This window comes from Mauremys reevesii, linkage group 2 (genome assembly GCF_016161935.1).
Source record: "Mauremys reevesii isolate NIE-2019 linkage group 2, ASM1616193v1, whole genome shotgun sequence".
Taxonomy (NCBI): Eukaryota; Metazoa; Chordata; order Testudines; family Geoemydidae; genus Mauremys; species Mauremys reevesii.
Genome location: NC_052624.1, coordinates 165,785,497 through 165,805,691, shown reverse-complemented (window position 1 = coordinate 165,805,691; position 20,195 = coordinate 165,785,497). Strand labels below are relative to the sequence as shown.

General features: G+C 40.6%; 1 protein-coding gene across 3 annotated transcripts in view; it reads left to right on the top strand.

Annotated features, from left to right (window-relative positions):
• The window catches only part of DROSHA (drosha ribonuclease III), a 109,266-nt gene that overhangs the window by 68,209 nt on the left and 20,862 nt on the right, over positions 1–20,195 (top strand). For all 3 annotated transcript variants that reach the window (XM_039523848.1, XM_039523849.1, XM_039523850.1), the window contains 4 exons: positions 3,881–3,980; positions 6,940–7,042; positions 17,725–17,795; positions 19,356–19,400. In XM_039523848.1, coding sequence (XP_039379782.1) covers positions 3,881–3,980; positions 6,940–7,042; positions 17,725–17,795; positions 19,356–19,400 — 319 coding nt within the window. The remainder of the gene's footprint in view (positions 1–3,880; positions 3,981–6,939; positions 7,043–17,724; positions 17,796–19,355; positions 19,401–20,195) is intronic.

Sequence of the window (20,195 nt, the reverse complement as noted above, 5' to 3'; positions counted from 1 at the left end):
ATGACTGTAGGAGATCAACTTGTCTTGGGCCAAATACTTTAGAGCTTATAACCAATTTATAAAAAGGAGAGAGATTATTTTTAAATGTGTCATTTTTGTTTCCGTGCCTTCCCTTGATCTCTTCCCCTCTAATCTCGAGAGTGGTGTTTACAAGCAATATTGAATGCGTAGAATTTTTTAGGGGGATTATTCTCTAAACCTCAGTCCTTAGGGGCACAGCTTGCATCTTGGCTTTCAAGAATATATTTACATTCATGTACAAACCATTAGAAAATAATAACACAAAACAAAATTCACAGCTCATCAAAAATCACACCCCATTTTGCTAAATCGAGTCTTCTGAAAGTAGTAAATACTGGAAAATTACAAAAATACTCAAACTGGCCTTTCTGCGCCTAGTGCAAGTGGCAGCTAGCTTGGTGAAAAGTGTCATTTGTGACAAATAGCAATATCAGCCTTCAATGTGAAAGATTTTAAATCCTTTTCCAGAGCCCTTGTCAGTCCATTTCTAAGAGGGAAGTAGTCAGTGTGCTTAAAGGGAGGCTTTTAAAAAATCTCATGGTATTATGGATAACAAAATTGCGCTTTTGTAACCATCCTCCGATACCCAACAGTTACTCTGTATTACTGGCCACGTGTCTGTCAATATCTATTTCTTTACTTTAACAATCTGTGGCCTTTTCTAGAAGGTGTGAGGAGGCAAATTTTTTGGTGATAGAACACAAATTCCTATTATTACTGCTTAAAAAATACTGTTTAGTAGTACACAATCCTCTGAGAATTACAAACCTGTATATTTGGATTTATATGTAAATTTCAGTGTACATTTTGGGCTTGTCTGTGCAATGGGGTATCACGGTTTATGAGGTTGTGATTTCTAAAGAGTATTTTGCGCATTAGCGCTTTATTGTAGTGCCGTGCGAAATAGTACTGTGTTAAAGTGCACTAGAGAACCTTTAGTGTGCATCAGCAGGGTCTATAGGCCAATTAATGTCCAACATGTGAGCATGCGTTAGAAATCACACGGTCCCATAAAGCACATTACCCCACCTTGGAGACAAATCCTTCATTTTCAGTGTCGAACCTCGGAAACAACAGCGACATTTCTGAGAGATCCACACCACACTCATAAACACTATTGCTGTAGTGCATTAAAATATGCAACTTCTAGATGTATAGTTTATTATCATTCTCTAATAGAGAAATGTTTTAGAAGAGGATCTGAAATAATCCCTCTTCCTCTCTGGAGATATATTGTGTGTGTGTGTGTGTGTGTGTGTGTGTGTGTGTGTGTGTGTGTGTGTGTTCCAGTGGCCCGGAATACCCTCTCTAAAGTAATTGAAAGTTTTCATTCTCTATATAAACCTTTATCCTTTTTTTACATTTTTATATATATTTTTTTAATTTGACATAATTACAAGAACTCAACAACAAGTAGTTCAGATCATTCCTCCCAATATGTGATGCCTTGCGTTTGTCAGTATCTCAGCAATCATATGGCCCATTCAGCTAACTTTTTCCCCAGTTGAGGAAAACACTTAAGCAGATTTTATTGATGACTAACTTAAATGATTTCTTGTCATCTGCAATTTTTTCCATCTTGCTCTTTGCACTCTTTTCCAGATCACTGATGAATATGTGAAACATCACTGTGTGGAACCTTATGATACCTCACTGTTAAAAATTTTGTTAAATTGAGGCCCAGAATTTTAAATCTGACTAGTGATTTTAGGTACCTTATGTGACAGTCTCCAGCGTACAACCTGGACTGTGAGACTGCTGTGTCCCCTTTTAGTCTCTGTATCAGGGTACCTCTCACACTGCTGTGCTAGTGACAAGCAGCTCCTTCAGGCTTCACTCCCACATAGCCATTAGCCTTTGAAGGCACACCCAAAGTTACTTGCAGGCTCACACAGTCACTCGTGAACTATACAAAGGGAGACACCACAAATCCCCCCAGCCCTAGCTTTGTACCCCAGAAATGTACCATCCTATACTGCTCAAGATCTTCTTGATCAGTGTAAACTCCTTAGTTTACCACTCCTTCAAAGTGTAGTGGACATGCCCCAGCTTTTGTAATCTGAGTAGATTCCTCAAGCACCTTAGCCAAACTGGTAAAAATAAAATATTAAAATAAGTTTCTTAACTACAGAAAGATAGATTTTAAGTGCTTATAAATGTTTGGCATAGAGGTCAGAGTTGGTTACAGAAGAAATAAAAGATAAAATCACAGTCTAAATCCTAAACTTTATCAGACTAAGCAAGATTTGAATCAAGCAGTTTTTCCTCACTGTACTGGATGTTCCAGGCAGAATTTAGTTCATTATTCATACTAACTGGAAAGTCTAGTTAGGACCATCCCTTCTTCCCAGTTCAAAGATGCTTCCCTTTGTCTTGCAAATGTCCTTGTTTCTAGGTGTTGAGATGGGGGAGGCGAAGTGGTGATGTCATTGCCCCTCATTTTATACTCTCTTCCAGGTGCTGGAAAGATCCTCACTGTGTACGGGGGTTAGACAGCCCCTATCTTGTATGTGCTCTCTCAGCAGCCTTCAGGAGGGGTCCACTGGGAGAGTAGATTCTCCTTGATTGCTGACTAATCCTGATGTTAATCTGTTTTAGAGGTGTTAGCTGCTCCTTTGTTGCCACTGAAAGGCTAACTGTGAGTGTCTCCCAAACTCACAACATATTTCAGTAACACATATGCAAAACTTCATGGCATCACTTACAATGGTAGTACATACAATTCAGCAGGATAGTAATGTTCAACAGATCCTGCCTTTTCAAATGATACCTCACAAGGCATAGTTAGTAAGAAACATATTATAGTCATGTAACTGGTGAATATGTGGGTACAGGGTATTATTTTGAGGTACAGTGTGTCCCACTTTAATTTTTGCATGACCATCTTGAGATAGCTCAAGGGAGGTTAATTTTACAGAACGTGCTGAGCACACTCTCTCTAAAGATCCTGCCTCCTCATGGTCTTTGAGATTAGCCTCCCATAAACTAAGGCACCCAAAATCACTAGTCACTTTTGCAAATCTTAGGTGGGCTATTTAATCCCTACTTTCTTTTACTGACTGTTAGCCAATTTGTAATCCATGATTGTGCATAATTTCCTTAAATTAATTCCTTAATTACTTCATGAACTACTTTATTAAAGGCCTTTTGAAAGTCCATTATGTTTGTTCCTAATTCATTTTTCACAATATATACTGTTAATTATATTTTTCCAGCTGTGTCACCTTGGATAAAAATAGGCTAGTTGATTTCACTGTTGTATAGGCAGTTACTATGCAGTTTCACTATCATCAGGCTCTTGTGCACGCTGTTGCAATGTTTGATTTGCAGTAGCTTCAGGGAGAGGGTTTCCTTTAAAAACAAACAGAACAAAAACCCAAACTTTTCTGTGGAATTAAAAAAAAATAGTATTGTAAAAGCATTTAAAAAAAAATCCTACATCTTGGGCCAGATTTGACTGAATGGTGTCTCCTTACTATGTTTGCCTGTCTGGAATCAAGCTGTTTTCTCTCACCGTAGAGATTGCCTGCTCCTACTGAGTGTTTTTCCCCACCATTCTTTTGTTGTAGAGGTCCAAGCTACCATTGAACTCTGCAGAGGTGGTGACAATATGTGTGATTTCAGGTAGTTAAAAATTGTATGCTAAATAGTAAAAAGATGATCTATACAATACTGTTTAAAAAACAAACAAACAAGTTTTTACCATAGCTCTGGTGAAGGTCTGTGGTGGGGAGGGAACTGTGTCACCCATTAAAGAACATGTTGAGTTGTCAGCATCCCACAGAGCAGCAGGTAATTGGTATGGACACTAATAGCAAATGTATCAGTGTTGAGTCTATTTGAATTTTTTTCTTTGCAGTGTCCATTTGTACTACCTGTTTCCAAGCCTAGAGGAAGGGGGGTTAGCTACATATCGCACTGCCATTGTTCAGAACCAGCATCTTGCTATGCTGGCCAAGGTATGTACAGGCATTTTTATCTCTTTATTGGAATTATGTAGCTATGATGTTACTGGTCTGTCTGCCCACCTATCGGTGTCTTTACTATATGTTTTGGATTTGAGTTTGATCACTAGCTCTGTCATTAGTTTTGAAGGTAAACTTTGAGGAAGTCACATTTGGAATCTGACAAGGGGAGGGAGGAGTATGGAGGGGGCCTTCAAGAGGAGTGACTCCTTCTGCTAATACAGGGGTAGGCAACCTATGGCACGTGTGCCGAAGGCGGCACGCGAGCTGATTTTCAGTGGCACTCACACTGCCTAGGTCCTGGCCACTGCTCCAGGGGGCTCTGCATTTTAATTTAATTTTAAATGAAGCTTCTTAAACATCTTAAAAACCTTATTTACTTTACATACAACAATAGTTTAGTTATATATTATAGACTTATAGAAAGAGACTTTCTAAAAACACTAAAATGTATTACTGGCACGCGAAATCTTAACATTAGAGTGAACGAATGAAGACTCGGCACACCACTTCTGAAAGGTTGCTGACCCCTGTGCTAATATATGGACTTCTAGGGCTCCTGTCATTAAGGCCTCCATATATTTAACTGTTCGTTGCACTGGAGCTAGTGAATGTTGGTAGTGAATGGATAATTGAAGAGCAAATTTGGTAGTTGTAGAAGCACCTATAATACAGCATATGTAGCAAGAAAGCATAGTGGGAGAAAGGTGAGAAAACCCCCTTTAATTATTTCCCAGCCTTGGATATTCACTGTTTAGGCGTACTGCCTTCTGGCAAAGAATAATATTAGAAGGGCTTTTTGTGATAAGTAAGATCAAACTATGAAAAAATACAAGAAGTTCTATGAAGTTTAGCTTTTTATTAGATTTTGTGAGTGATGTGTTTTGGGGTTTTTAAAAATTTTCTCTGTGATAGTAAGATTGGAATATGCTACCCGATTAAATCCATTTTCATGATGGTTTGGTATTCTGTTGTTCAAATTTGGTTTTGTTAACAGTGAAAATCTTACTACATTTGATTTCAAAGAAACACCCTCCATCCTGCAACAACAATAATATAGCAGGCCAAAGACTTACTAAGATTACACCACCCAAAATTTATATTCTAAATATATTGCCTATGGTTTCAAAATTCCCTTTTTAGTCTTCTTTCTCCATAGCCAATAATTTAAAAATGTATTATCCAGTCCAGAATTATTGTCAAAGATTGTGCCTTTAGCTTCCTGTCCTTGTTCTCTTCATTTCCTATCAGGAATGGAGGAGCAAGGAATGAACCCAGGAATTTTCTTCCAAAGGGCTTCCTTAAGTACACAGTGAGCAAGACAGTACAGATTACAGAAAAGCCTTTCAATCAAAGCTCCATTCATAAATATGTTGTTGTTAAAGTACTTGACACTTTAACATGCTTTATCATTTAAAATTCTGTGTGAAACAGGTGCATGTGTTCTTAAAAATATCCATGTTCTAAATATGTTATCACATTTATGGCCTCTTTTGAGAAAGTTGCTTATGTATCTTACAGCATGTTTTATAATATAAATATATTTTATTTATTAAATATAAATTTACCTGATTTTCTGGGGGCTGCTTTGTTTCCATCATCCCTTCTCTCCCCCTGCCCCTTTGTTTAAATATCCCTCTACAACATCACATTGCTTCAGTTTTCTTCAGTTTAAAGAAGATAAGTAAGATCTCCAGTATATGTTGGTATGTAATTATCTGGAAGGGTCATGGTTGAATAATACAAGGTGGACTCTTCTGTATTGTGGCTTACCCTAGCCCTCTGTGGATTTCTCTGAGGATCCAATATGTGCGAATATTTCTTCTGGCTGAGCTGGCCCATCTTCTCTTATAGTCTGTGTCTCACAGACACAGAGCACCTGGATTTTCCTTTTAGGAGTCTCCTTCACCATTGCTATAGCTCAAAGTGGGACACTTTTGATTTGCCACAGATAGGTTTGCTTTGCTTGGCTATTGTTTTTTCCTGTAGGCCACCTACCTTTCTCAAAGTCCCTATTTTATTCTAGGTATTGGTGCATCCAAATTGTTTGTTTTGGGATTCAAACTACCAATTTCTGTTGCGCTCATATTACTTTATAATCCAGTTTTTAAAAAGATATCGGCAACCTATTTTGATCAAATCTGAAATTATTAATGTATTCAAAGAAGTATTAAGCTGGAAAAATTGGAGTTGACACTAAAAGCAGAAAATAATCTTGAAGAAACTTAAATTCAGTGACAGGTTTCAGAATAGCGGCCGTGTTAGTCTGTATCCGCAAAAAGAACAGGAGTACTTGTGGCACCTTAGAGACTAACAAATTTATTTGAGCATAAGCTTTCATGGGCTACAGCCCCACTTCTTCGGTTTAAATTCAATGTAAACCACAACATTTTATTTTGATGTTGACTCTTCAGAGTAGTTTCCCTCAGTGTATAAAGTGCAGTGTAATATAAGTGATATCTTTTTTGTTGTATGGCAAATAGGTTTTATCTATTGAAAATTCAACGCTGTTTTTTTTTAAATAGAAATTCATTTCAGACCATACATTTCTAAACTGTTTCAGTTCTCCAGCCTCACCTATTAAATGCACTCTAGGGGGACACAGTTGAAAATTAATGAGAAATTGGTCTGTTGAATCTTACACCAGTTTGGGGAAAACCTATTCTAATACACATTTTGCAAAATGCACAAATCTGTCTTCTTCAAAAATTCGTTTAATGGCTTTGTGTCAAAAAGATAACTATGTAAAAGTGTAGTTTTATATTTGAGGACTAATCTTGCACCATTGTTAGCTGGAGGACTGCTTTTCAATTTTCTCAGTGTGAGTTGTTCCACAATAACGTATATGAACTAATAAGGCTGTAAGATTGACAACCTGAATGCTTATATTTTTATAGTGCAAATGGTCAACAGTTTTGACTGTCCTTTTCACATACTGTGTTGGTATTTGTAGAAGCTGGAACTGGATCGGTTTATGCTTTATGCTCATGGACCTGACCTTTGTAGGGAATCGGATCTACGTCATGCGATGGCCAACTGTTTTGAAGCTTTAATAGGTAAAGTATGTGCATGCTGTATGTATGTATTCGTGCATGTTACATATATTGTCCATAATATTATTTTGTATGCAGCAGGACTATGAAAAACATTGGTTTGTAACCTTCTTAATGAAATATTGACGTTTTTTGACTTACATATATAGTCCTGGAGCCTTACAACTGCACCTCTTCTTAGAAGGGACCAGGGCACAGGCAGTCTTGCCTAGCGGTCGCAGCTGGGCAGAGGTCTGCACACCAGGGACAGTAGTCACTGATAAGGAGTTGGAGGAAACGCAAGAGCTGGATTGTTAGGAAGAGTGGGACCGGGGTCGGAAACTGGAGATGAGAGGAGGTAGCAGACTGGACTCAGGAGGCAAGAGTCAGGGTCAGAGATAGGCTGGAGTCAGAGACTGGAGATCAAGGAAAGTCTGGCATTGCAGCAGGCTGAAGTCTGTGTGATTGCCCAGGCAACCTCAGGGGTTAAATAGGGCAGTTGTCCAGTCAGAGGGTCGTCACTCTGTCACTTGGGCAGTACTTCTTACGGTGGCTACTCTCCACAGTGCTCCCTCGCTGTACCTTAGCATGGCCTCCCACTGATACTGTGGGAATAGCAGCTGTCCCAAGCTCTGCAGACCCAGGTTCTAGTCCTCAGATCCTTTAACTTATGCATTATACACACTTCAGTACTGAATGCCATATGAATTCCACTGAATAACATTGGGCTTCTGTAAAGAGACAGGCAGGTGGAAGTTCAGGGCTTCAGAATGAAGTTGCATGTACCTACAATCTGTGGAGTCTCTCACAATGAAGTAAGAATGTTCATAGAATAATATAACTGTAAAAGGAAGTTTACTATAACTGCCCTTTTGCTTCCTCCTCTACTCTCCAGTGAGCATGTCTCTCTAGACTGTTCCTAATCCTGAGTATTTACCTGTGCTGACTGCTATCCAGATTTTGCAGACAGTTTGAACCAAGTCATAAACATTTTCCCTTGCCTGCTGATTTGTGAGACTTTGATAAACCAGCACAGAGATCTGACAAGACGATTTTAGGGGGTTTTTTGTTGGTTGGTTGTTTTTTTGTTTTTTTTCTTCAAAGACAAACCTTGAGAATTCATCCAGGCCGGTATAGGAAGGTATAGCATGCTACCAAAGCTCTTCCAACTGAAAGAGGGACCAACATCAAATCAGCTGGAGTGCAATATTAATATAAATACATTTTTGTTATATACACACACACACACACACACACAAAATCAAATAAAATCCAACAGTTCAGATTTATACACTACAATTGAAAATTCAAATGTATAAAGTTCAATAATAAAGTTTAATTTATCTATAAAAGGTGGTAACTGCACAAAAGACATGGAAAACATAAAATAAAATAACCAAGCAGTGAAGTAAAATAAAAATTTTTGGTGAACTCCACAGTAATCATTTCATACAGTAATTGGGGACATTACAGAAATAGGTTATGCTACCCACAGTGCTGTGTTGCTAAGATTTGAGAGGGAGTTGTCATATTATGAGATTAGTATCCATGTCCCTTTTGGTCTCACCAAAGGAATTTACCCAAATTAGACTTTAATCTGGCAGTTATTTTTGTATCTTCTAGTATAAATTAATGCTTTATGGGAAGCAACTTGACTTAAGTCCCTTTACTGTGCCAGTCCTGCAGGTGTGAGATTTGGATCCTTTTTATGCAGTAATAACCTTTTTTTTCCACAAGATAGACTGTAGACTCGTATTAAAAAAATGAATAAACTAAAAACAGTATCTGCCCCCCTGTTCCTACACACACTTTCTTGTGGCTGTTGGGTAATACTGTATTTAAGAGGCTCTTACATTGATTTCCAGCCATAAGCCAGACTAATACTATTTTGATGAAAATACATGGTGGTTGTTTGGCCAACAGAATCCTCCCTTCACTCTTCAATTTAATATGTTTAACTTAAGGTTGCGGGCACTGACTTTCGTGTTCTGTAGGTGTTCTCAGTGTACTAATTGTTGTCTTCCTGGTATCATAGCGGGTCAGTGTTGGCAATGATCCCAGTAAAAGAGGCTCTTATGTGAAATAGAATAAATTAAAGAAAGTAAAGACTTTGAGGCTCTATGTTAGAAAAATGTACCCTGCTATAATTACATGAGTGTAGTGGCTCAACCTGTAATATACACATGCTTCACAGGTGTAAATGTAATGACCTCCTGTAGGGGTCATATGGGGGAACTGGACCTGCATCTTCTGGATCTAAAAGCATGAGTCTTTACTATTAGATATAAAAGGATACCAGGTGGCTCAAGAGGCATAGCAGACATAGCAGCCTTTTTATTGGTCTAGCAGCTGCGGGGGCAGGGAAAGAGTCATGATTGGCTAGCATGAGTTACAGAAAGCAGGCTTGACATTGGTGCAGTATACTCCAGTAGATTAAGGCTTGATTTATACAGTTTTTGTACCAGTTGAACTATTTTGGTTAAGGGGGTGATTTTGTTTTTCTAAAATGGTTATACTACTATAACCCTTAGTGTGGATATAGTTTTACCCATATAAAGGTGTGTTATACTGGTATAACTTATTTCCCCTCCTGTATGGGAGAAGTTGTACCAGTGTTAAAGCAACTTTATAGTGATATAACTGCATCCACACTAGAAGGGTTGTACTGTTTTGAACATATTGGTATGGTTAAAGTGGTATAGCTTTCTAGCATAAACAATCACCAGGTACAAGCCCTACTCTATATCAGTGCACCATGTCTCCCTAAGGGGTTTTCCCTGGCATTAGCCACATTGAGTTAGTTACACCAGTGCAAATGTAGGGATTTGACAAATTTAGGTATCGGTGTAGTTACACATGCAAATATCTCTGGTGCATGTGGGACCTAAGTACTAGAGGAGCAAGACATTGGAATGGGGGGAATGTATTGAGTGTTGTTTCAGCCCACTCAGTTCAGCTTTTTATGCATTACATGGGCTCCTAATGCATTTTGTCCTGCCTTGAAAGATATATTGTAGCTTGCTTAGATGGTAACCGCTATATGGGTTCTGCCTTGGGCCATACTGCATTTCATTTGATCAAGTTGTTCTTTTAACTCTGCTTTGCTTTTCATGAGTGCTTTGATCTTTAATTTAAAAATAAAAAAGAAACAGAAGAATGAGTTGTATCTTGTGCTTAGTTCACACATTTCAGCCCACTAGGAAATTATTATTGTTGTTATTGGTGTGAACTTTGATTGCTAAGAAAACAGACCTACTCTTTGGCCACAAGTGCAGCAAGCTGGAAATGCAGTAAGTTTTTGTTAGACCCATATCTAAAAATTCGGATGTTGTGGGGAGGCAATTAAAATAATGTATATTAGGGCCTGGGGTTCCTCCCTTAAGGAAATTTAAAATACCAAGTGCATTTTACAAAATTTTAAAACAAAAAAATGATAGCCAAAATATAAACAGCAGTCTGGTTCCTACTCAGAATTTTATACTAGCATAATTTGCCTCTGGCCAGCTGTTCTACAAACCATTGTTCTGAAGACTAGAGACCCATTCAGAGCGTCATTATTTAAAAAACTGAAAAGTAAGAGAAAATATCTGCTTCCCATATGTTGGAATATTGACTCCCTGGTTCCACCTTCTCCCCACAACCAGCTCCCTTAAGTCCCTTTCTCCTACACAGGTGTGTCTTCTATGGCTGGTTTTAGGATTTCAAAGGCTTCCCTGTAAAGAGGCATGGAACAAAGTGTCAGTAGTTTAAAAATGAAAACTGCCTGCATAAACATATATAAAAATATGCAACCAGCTGGCATCAATATTGCAAAATCCACAGAAAAAGGCCACTTAGAAACTAGTGGAGATTGCTCTTTATCTATTTACATATTGTGTGTGTATATATTTATATGTAATCTATTTATTGTAGGCAAGGCCTTTCTTAAGATTACCTGACACTTCCCATTATAAGACCTTGTTTTCAGTTGTTTGTAAACTGTACCAAACTAACTGTTTGGGCTGACATTTTCCATGCTGGATGTCTGCCTCAGGCTTATTTTTGGGGGAAAATTTCATCCAAAATTGTTAGGCTGTTTTTGAGAACAGTGCTTAGGAAATATATTATTTTGCCCATATTAAAATAATTGTGGTGACCTTTTCTTTGAACAGCTCTAGTTCCCCCATACTTTGGAAAAGGGACTAAAAAATTGCTAGGGGGTGCCTTTCGTGTCAGGGATATGCCTTTGTGTTCCCTGTGATGCTGGCTGACCATGTCATGCTAGAGTGTATTCAGGTCAGTTCACTTGTATAGATCAATGTAATGGTTAGATATATAAGTGTGTTTATAAGATGTTTAAACTTAATGAAAACTAGCGGACTGTTACCAGTATTGTTTTCACTCATCTATTCCTGTCATAATGTAATAGCAAACATTTACATGATAAATACTTGTGTAACTATCAAAGAAATCTTGTGAAATGCTAAAGAAGGACCTAAGGACTTTAACAGAAAATAATTTCACAGCAAGTGGCCATTATATATATGGGGGGAGGTCAAAAGTCTAAGTGCCTTCCTCACTCAAAGGAAAAGCCCATGTGGGGAAAGACACTGTCAGCTGGCTTTCTGTGTGAAGGAGCTATAAATATGGATTCAATAAATGATCCATCATCTCTGGACTGTTTGGATTCTAATAGGGCAGTATATCTGAATGAGAAGACAGAGATCCCCAGAGTTATTCTGGGTAGCCCTGAAGGACTTTTGGGAAACTGGCAGTTTATTACATCATTGCCACCATTTGGAGTTATAAACTGTGATTTACCTGTTGTTATATTTTACCTGCTTTAACCTCTCAATAACTTTTTTTTTTCTTAGCTAATAAACCATTAATTAGTTTACTATAGAATTGGCTGCCAACATTGTTTTTGGTATAAGATCTAGAGTACCAATTGATCTGGGGTGAATGACGGGTTTCAATCTAATGTGCTGGGATTTTAGGTTTAAATAGCAATACGACTGTTAGTCTGTAAGGTGCCACAGGACTCTCTGCTGCTTTTATCACAAAGTTTGTCTGGGTGGCAAGATAGACTGGAGAGTCTAAGGGGTCTGTCTATGACTCCATGGTAAGACTGGTATAGGGATCCTGGAGTTCACATTTGTTGCTGACTTGGTGAAATCTAATTATAAGAACACAGCACCAGTTTGGGCTGTCCGCCCTTGTTTTCTGACATTCTACCCTGAGATAGGCACTCTCAGTTGTGAGCCACTCTAGACAGCGTGACAATTCCTGTGGAAAATTGGCCCATATTTGACCAAGTTATAAGACTTTGAAAAAATCACAGTTCACACATACTCAGTAGAGACGGCTTCCATTTTAGCAGCTAAAAACTCCAAAGATTCTACCCTTGTTGAGCATATGCAAGCCTCTCACAGCTCCTAGGGCTGAGTGGACTGTGCATGCACCATTACCCCAGAGCTCCATCCCCTTACAGCTCATATGCATGACCAGACTGCCTGTATGCCATCCTTACAGAGCACTTGAGCATGGTCCCTCCAGCCCTGGAGCAAAACTGGGCTTTCCCTGTAATGGCTTTTCCCAGTGGCTGTGATCTGGGGTGGGGCTGGGCACTGAAACTGAGAGAAGGGAGTCTGTCTCTCCTGTGCTCCCAATGACATCTCTCCCGCTAACACAGGGCACCTAGGCACTGCGGAGGAGAAAGCCATCTGATTCTTATACAAAGGGAACAAACTCTAGGTGGGAAGCAAAGAAAATACTTGATTGGGACTAGAAGTGTGGGAGAGAAACTGGGGCTGGCTGGGTAAGGAAAGTGAGCCTGGGAAGCTGGGGAGGGGAGGAGGAGGAGGTTGTGACCAGTCAGGTATGTAGACTGGGAATGGGAGCTGGTGGGGAAAACAAAGTGTGTGTGGGGGAGAGAATGGTAGCCACTTGACCAGGCGGGGACACAGATCAGATAAGGAGCTGGGGAAATATACTACTGCTATCAGTTACTCCGTCAGTTTCATTGCCAGAGTATTGTGTAGTGGATATAAAGGCTGCAACCCCGCTGATGATCCATGTAGGTCTCGATATGATGCCACATGATGGAATTCCTGTTTTCCTTTTTGAAAACCTAGGAAATACCACAGAAAAAACATCAAAAGAACATTACTAAGGTTACCAAGTCAAGCCCTCAAAAGTTAACTTTGGCATTTTTTAATGTCATTAAAGCCTATATGAAAGGGGAAAAAAAGAAAATAAGAATGACCATAGTGGGTCAGACCAATGGTCCATCTAACCCAGTATCCTGTCTTCCAACAGTGGCCAATGCGAGATGTCCCATAATACAAATTACTACCAATATTATTGGCAGTACTACTAGTTTGTCATCTCCCGTAAAGTCTGGGTGCATTATCACACAGTCCTATATTTGTATTATTGCTGCTTCTCTCCGAAGGGATGGTGATAAGATAAATATATGCGAGGACAAGAACATAGACCATTGTTGTTGACTTGAGCAATCCTGTGACAATTCTTATAAGTGTTCAGCTGCATGTTGACAGGTTTTGTATGTACTTTATCTGCTCAGACTGGCATGTACCATTCAGCTACTGAGAAGACAAGGGCCAAAGTGGCTTTCGGTTAGGTCTGAGTGTCTGTGCCCTGACTGATCCCTCCTAGTTTGTGAATTATATTGCTCCTGGTTGTATCTTGGTGGTGGTCTTTGTCAGATATTGGCGGTATGTGAGGCTATGATCCAGAATCACACTAAGATATTTTAGGAAATCTTTGTGCCTGAGTTTGGTGTTCTAGAAGGTAACATTCAAGTTGGTTGCTCAGGTGGAAAAAGGACATAGCTGTTTTTCCAAGGGTTTGGTCTGAGTCGCCATAACCTATAGCCCTCCTCCAGCTTTTTGATCTGGGAGGATGCATTCCGCATGGGTGGACATGCTCATTTGGGTGCAATCACAAGGTCATTCATGTATCCAAAGTTCCATGGCTGGGTGTGACATAACAGGGTACAATCCCAAACCAATGAGTAGCTGTGTCACCTCTGCCTTGTAACCTGGGTTGCCCTTTCCAAAGCCTTGTTGCTACCTGGACTGCTCACAAATAACCTCCAGCATGTCAGTCACTCCCAGCTATGTCTGTGCGTGCTGCAGCCAGCTGCACCTTAAAGATTACCACATGGTGACCCCAACACACGCACACACTCGTCTTCAACTTCTCCCCCCAGAAATGTATGTCCTGTACTGCCCAGCCCTCTCCTAGATAGTACAAATATAGAAAGTCCGTATTCCTTTAAGGGAATAACATGCACACAACTTGTTACCCCCAGTGGAGTTACCCAGACACTTCAACTTGAATGTACTGGATTAGATAAAACAATAAAAAAAAAAGTTGTATTAACCATAAAGAGAGATTTTAAGTGAATACAAATAATGAGGCATCAAAGTCAGAAATGGTTACAAGAAAATAAAGATAAAACGTTTACTGGTGCCTAACTTAATCTACATTAGATTCAAAGAAAAGTTTTCTCACCACATGCTTCCAACAGTCTTACTGACCAAGCTGTTTAGGTCAGGGCCCCTCCCCCAGAGTGCAGCAGCTGCTTCCTTTGTCTTTTCAGGTGCAGTGAATACAATGGGCAGGGAGACAGAGAGAGAGTGTGTGGTGTCTTGCAGTGTCTTCCCCTTCTTTTTATAGTCCTGTCTCCTCTTTGAGAAGCATTTCCAGCTGGGAGCAAGGCAACAGGCAGTCTGTGTGGAAGGGAATTCCATGCTGTTTCTTTTCTAAGATGTGGATTTTTTTGCCCCTGCCCCCTGTCCTGCCAAAGAATCACCATTTAGCAGGTAATGGTCCATCCGCCTTGTTTACACCTGGCTGAGGTGTCAGCTTGTCCATTGTCTCATAGGAACTGGTTTGGCTACTCCCCAGACTTGTCCTGAAAATCTGTTTTTAGTCATTATCTCGGCTTATGTTTATAACTTCTCATATAACGCTACTACATGCACTTGCCTTGATATTACTGATCAGCAGATTATGAGATTTTAAATGATACCTCACAAGGCATATCCTGTACAAACATTATTACAATAGTGTGTACAGTGTGAACATGGGTATATTCTGTCACACTGTGTCGAAGGTATTTTGCTGATATAAATATTAAAGAGTGATAGTGCCGCCTAGAAACCTCTGCCAGAGGGATGTGCAGGTCGCTTTCAGGGGCTACCCGAGGTAAGTGCCGCCGGGCCAGAGCCGGCATCCCTCCCGTGCCCCAGCCCAGAGCCCACCCCCAAACTCCTTCCCAAAGCCCACATCCCCTCCAGCATCCAACCTCCCTCCAAGAGCCTGCACCCCCTCCTGCACCCAAACTCCCTCCTGGAGCCCACACCCTGCACCCCCTTCTGCCCCAAAACTCCCTGCCTGACCCAGCCTGGTAAAAGTTAGTGTTGTTTGGACTTCTGAGTAACCAGTGAGGTAATAAAGAAGCTCTTTGGTGCTGGCTTGGTAAATATAAAGTATTAAAATATCCACAAGCTTTGGGGATTGACTGCCCCATTTGTTGCAGTTCACCCTAATTGGGTAACCTCAGCTGGCTCCCCTGGGACACTGTTCACAATGTGTTATTAATGTTGGCAAAAATGTACAAGGAAAAGTTTTTCTGTGTAACTTTGGATGTGTGCTATGCCCTATACTAGGGGTGGGCAAACTTTTTGGCCCAATGGCCACATTGGGGTTGCCAACTGTATGGAGGCTGGGTAGGGCAGGCTGTGCCTCCCCAAACTGCCTGGCCCCCACCCCGTATCCGCCCCTTCCCACTTTCCACCCCGACTGCCCCCCTCAGAACCCTCCCCTGCTCCTTGTCCCCTGTCCACCCCCTCCCGGGACCCCCGCCCCCATCCAACTCCCCCTGCTCCCTGTCCCCTGACTGCCCCGACCCCTATCCTCCCCCCCGCCCCCTTACAGCCCCTGGGACTCCCACCCCCTATCCAACCGCCCTCTGCTCCTCATCCTGCGCTTTTTCTCCACTCCTGGCACCCTGTCAGCTTCTGACCTCACTAGACAGGACTTCAGTGGCTCAGTCCTCCAGCCAAGCCACACATGATGCCCTTCTGGGGTAGCAAAGGTCCAACAAGGATTATTGCTGTGCCTTTGTTACAGCCCTGTCTCTGGTTTCAGTTTTGAGCCCCTTCTGGGCTAACTTTAAGTCCTTCCTTGGCCTGTTATAGAGCAGCATCCCTAGGACTTTTCCCCTGGAGACTCTTTGTCTTCACCAGTTCACATTGCCCCACCTCTCCAGCCAGGTCATCACTCAAGTTCAGTCCCCTTGAAGAGGGGTAACCAAGAGTTTATAAGACAGTCTGTCTGGCCATACCAGGGTCTTCAGCCCCATTCCAGCCCTTTGCTTCGGCTTCTAAACATGCCTTCTCCTCTTCTCAGGGCTTAGGACACTTGGCCAGTGGTTGGTGCGGGGACCTAGGCCCACCCACTACTCCGGGTCCCAGCCAGGTACCCTATGGATAGCAATCTCACACTGCTCCCTTTAACTCCTTCCGTTAGCTGCTACTGTTTTTCTTGGGCATTTTCCCACTGGATCTCTTTCCTTTCACCCATTACCTTGGGATTACAGTTCTCAAGTCTACTCTCTCCTTGCAGAAAGCAAAATGCAGCCAGAACTCAATTTCTGGTTATCTCTGAGACCCTGTAGCCAAAGCAGAGCACCCTTCTTTGCTGCTCAGGTAACAGCCAGGAACTAACCTAAGCCAAGCCCCTGCAGCACCTTTTAACTAAGCCACCTGGTCTCTGATTGGCTGTGTCTTATGAGGCCCCTCTAGGAAGGCCTGGAGGACCCATGTTTGCTGTTTTTTCTCCGGGGGTAGGGTGTAGCAGGGCCATGGGTCTCAACGGGAGGCCTTGACAAGACAGGTAAACCTGTTACATCATACAATATAAGAAAGATTCCCCCGGGATCCCAAATCAAAAGGTTTGTTTCCGACTAAAACCACTAAAGGACCCAAAATATATCAGTTAAACTTCATTCCTATATAAAATTGCTACAAGGTCCTAGCAATACCAGTGTTCAGAACTATGATATAAGCAATTAAAAAAAAAACAGCAGTATTCAACACACTATTAAACCTAACTCCAAATAAAAAAACCAACCCATACACTGATGCCAGTTTGGGAAACAAAATATTAATGGGGGGGGAGGGAGTGTAATGATCAGTTTGAAATATTGAGAGTAGTTCTGGCAAAGATTCACGCAGGATACAGGAAAGCCAAAGGGACAAAATAAATGTTATTTCTTGGTTATAAATGTCCACATATCAAGTGTACGAGAGAATTGTAAGTAGCCGGTTACTTGAAAACACCTATAAAAACAGGATTACTTCTAGCCTAATGCTGTTAAAGTTCATTGTTCTGGCATATCACTTTGTATCATTGATGTAACTTGTTAGGATTCTAAGAATTTTTTTCTCCTTGTTTTACACTGTTGATTTGATACTCTTTACTCAGTCATTTTGCATTTTAATTACAAAGAGAGAGAGAGAGAGAGAGAGAAACTTGTGGTTTCCACAACTGCTATTACCACAATTGTTGTTTCCCTTTTTTGGGGGGTGGGGGGGAATGGGGAGGCAGGAAAGGGGGGATTTATTGTCTTTATTTTGTATTTTTCTGAAAACTAGTGCATTTTTACCCTATTGTATATTGTTCCTTCCATATAGGAGCTGTTTACCTGGAGGGAAGCCTAGAGGAAGCCAAACACTTATTTGGACGTTTGCTCTTTAATGACATGGTATTTGTTTTCCTGTTGGCTGAGTTACTTTTAAAAACACGTTTTATTCATTTCCATGTTAATTTTGTCAGTTTAATTAAAACCACAATTTTTTTTTATATTTGGTGGCTGGAGTAGAATATACTACATCTGGTTTTTTTAGTTCAAAGGTAATGAAAACAGCATTTTATAATACTGAGCTGTACTGGTCCTTTTGGAAACAGAGTAACATTAATTTGATTCTGTTTGCTCATTGGCCTACATGAAGAAGAGCAAATCGTGCATGAATCTTGTAGAACTCCATTTCAACAGTTATTACAAATGGTAGAAGTCTGTGCTATGGATTTAAAGGTTCCAACTTAGCTGCTGATCTTTGTGGGGGTCAATATAGGTCTAAATGATAGAATTTTGGGAGGGGGGTTAATTAGGAAATTACATTTTAAAAAATTATATTAAAAGTACATTGTTTGAAATTCAGAGGGAGCCCTTAATACTGGCATTTCCTAACTTTTGAGTGCTTGACCTTGCAACTTTAACATTCTTTTAATCTAGGGTTTGGGTTTTTTTTTTAAATAAAGAGTAAATAAAATAGGGAATATATAATTATGTAAAATAAAGATTTTAACAGTATATGTATGAGATGGTCTTTTTATCCATGAGTGGTGTGGACCTAAATGAGTTATGCAACTCATAGGAAATGAATTCCAATAAAACTTTTAAACCACATCATACCATCATGTATTCAGTATATGCCATGTATGTAACACAAACATTGTTTTAGAAGCATTAAAATGTATTGGGACTATTTTTTGTAGCACTCCAAGTGTTAAAGCTAGGTGTTTCAACCACCATCAGTCCAACTACACAGTTAAAGTCTGTTCCAAATTGGCTATGTAGGAAGCCAGTGAGGATTGATATTTGCTGATTTTTGTTGTTGTTGTTCATTTATATGTTTTTAAGATGTTTTATTCAGCACCCTGGATGTGTCCACATCACTAGCCTATGTAACCACACATTCCCATTACCCCCTACCCTCTTCCTCCTTCTCATTGTTTGGCGCACAGACTTGTGGCCTTTCGTAAAACTGGCTTGTAAGCCTTTTGGAGTAGGGGCTGGGCATCTTACACATTCAAAAATTACTTAGTATTTGGGTGACGGGGCATTTAGGGCGCTAGTGCATATAAATTATAGTTATACTACTGAAGAGACCACTAACACGATGGCCAGGGAATTAATTAGTCTTGGCTTTTGGTCAATTTTAAACTTGCTGCGGAGCAGGTGGTGGGAAATAAAGTTCAATCATTAGCTTCAACAAATATTTTTTCTCTTGTTTTTTAAACTGTTTTTATTTGGTTCAAGGATTTTTCTGCCTCTTTGACACAAGCTCATTGGGAGAACTACCAACAGTTTGAGTAGTGAATACCGTATTTTAAAAATGAGATTGCTGGCACTATTGAATTTGCAATAAGCAGTGTCAGCATCTGAAACAGTTCAGTATTTCAAGTAATGCCATCTTATTTAGTATGTGGAATTTGTTAAATGACTCCCTTGAGCACTAAAGGCATCTCTCAATGTTTGCAGGACCTACAGGAAGTATGGCTTAATTATCCACTACACCCACTCCAAGTAAGTGTGCCCTTGTCTATCATAAATTTCATAGCTCTATTTTATTTCTAAGGATGCTTTTCAGTGGCATTCAGCTGTGGTGATATCTTGGAATATTTATTATCAAGTAGCCATATTTGCTTTTGGGAATTTTTGTAAATAACAAGCTTCCTGCCTCATGGCCTGTGTTTAATATATGTGTGGATTTGTAGTGTAACTTTAGCACCCTATTGGCCAAGATGGAGTCTGCTCTGCAGGCAGCTCTGGCCAAGAGAAAGCGCACGCAGGAATGCAGCAGGAAAAGTTCCTTCTACCCCAGGAACACCTGTTCTAAACCCCCAGAGTGAACACACACACAACGGAAAAATACAATGGATATAAGAAAGGGAAATATTTATTTACAGAGGGATGAGAGGAGAGAAACAACCAGGGGAAATATAGGGGGAGCGGTAAAACAGGGCTGCATTCAAACCAAGGCCTCACAGGCCCAGTGGTAGCAGAGTCTGGAAGGGCAGACACTGAGCAATGTGTCTGCGCGCAGAGTTCAGGAGGCCTGAGCAAAGTTCCAGTCCAGTGGTGAGTCTTGCATGCTCCTGGTCGTCTTCGGCGCCAGTGAACTTTCCCCAACAAACCTCTCTGGTGCACTCTTCTGCCGCTCTCTGCAAAGCCACACAGAGCGACCACCTCCCCACTTAACTAGGTACAGCCTCCCTCCTTATTCCCAGTGCAGAGTCACAAGCCCCAGTGCTCACAGCCCTATGCAACTCTGGGCAGTTGTGATACTGGGTCCAGCTCTGGCCTGTCCTTCTCAGGCAG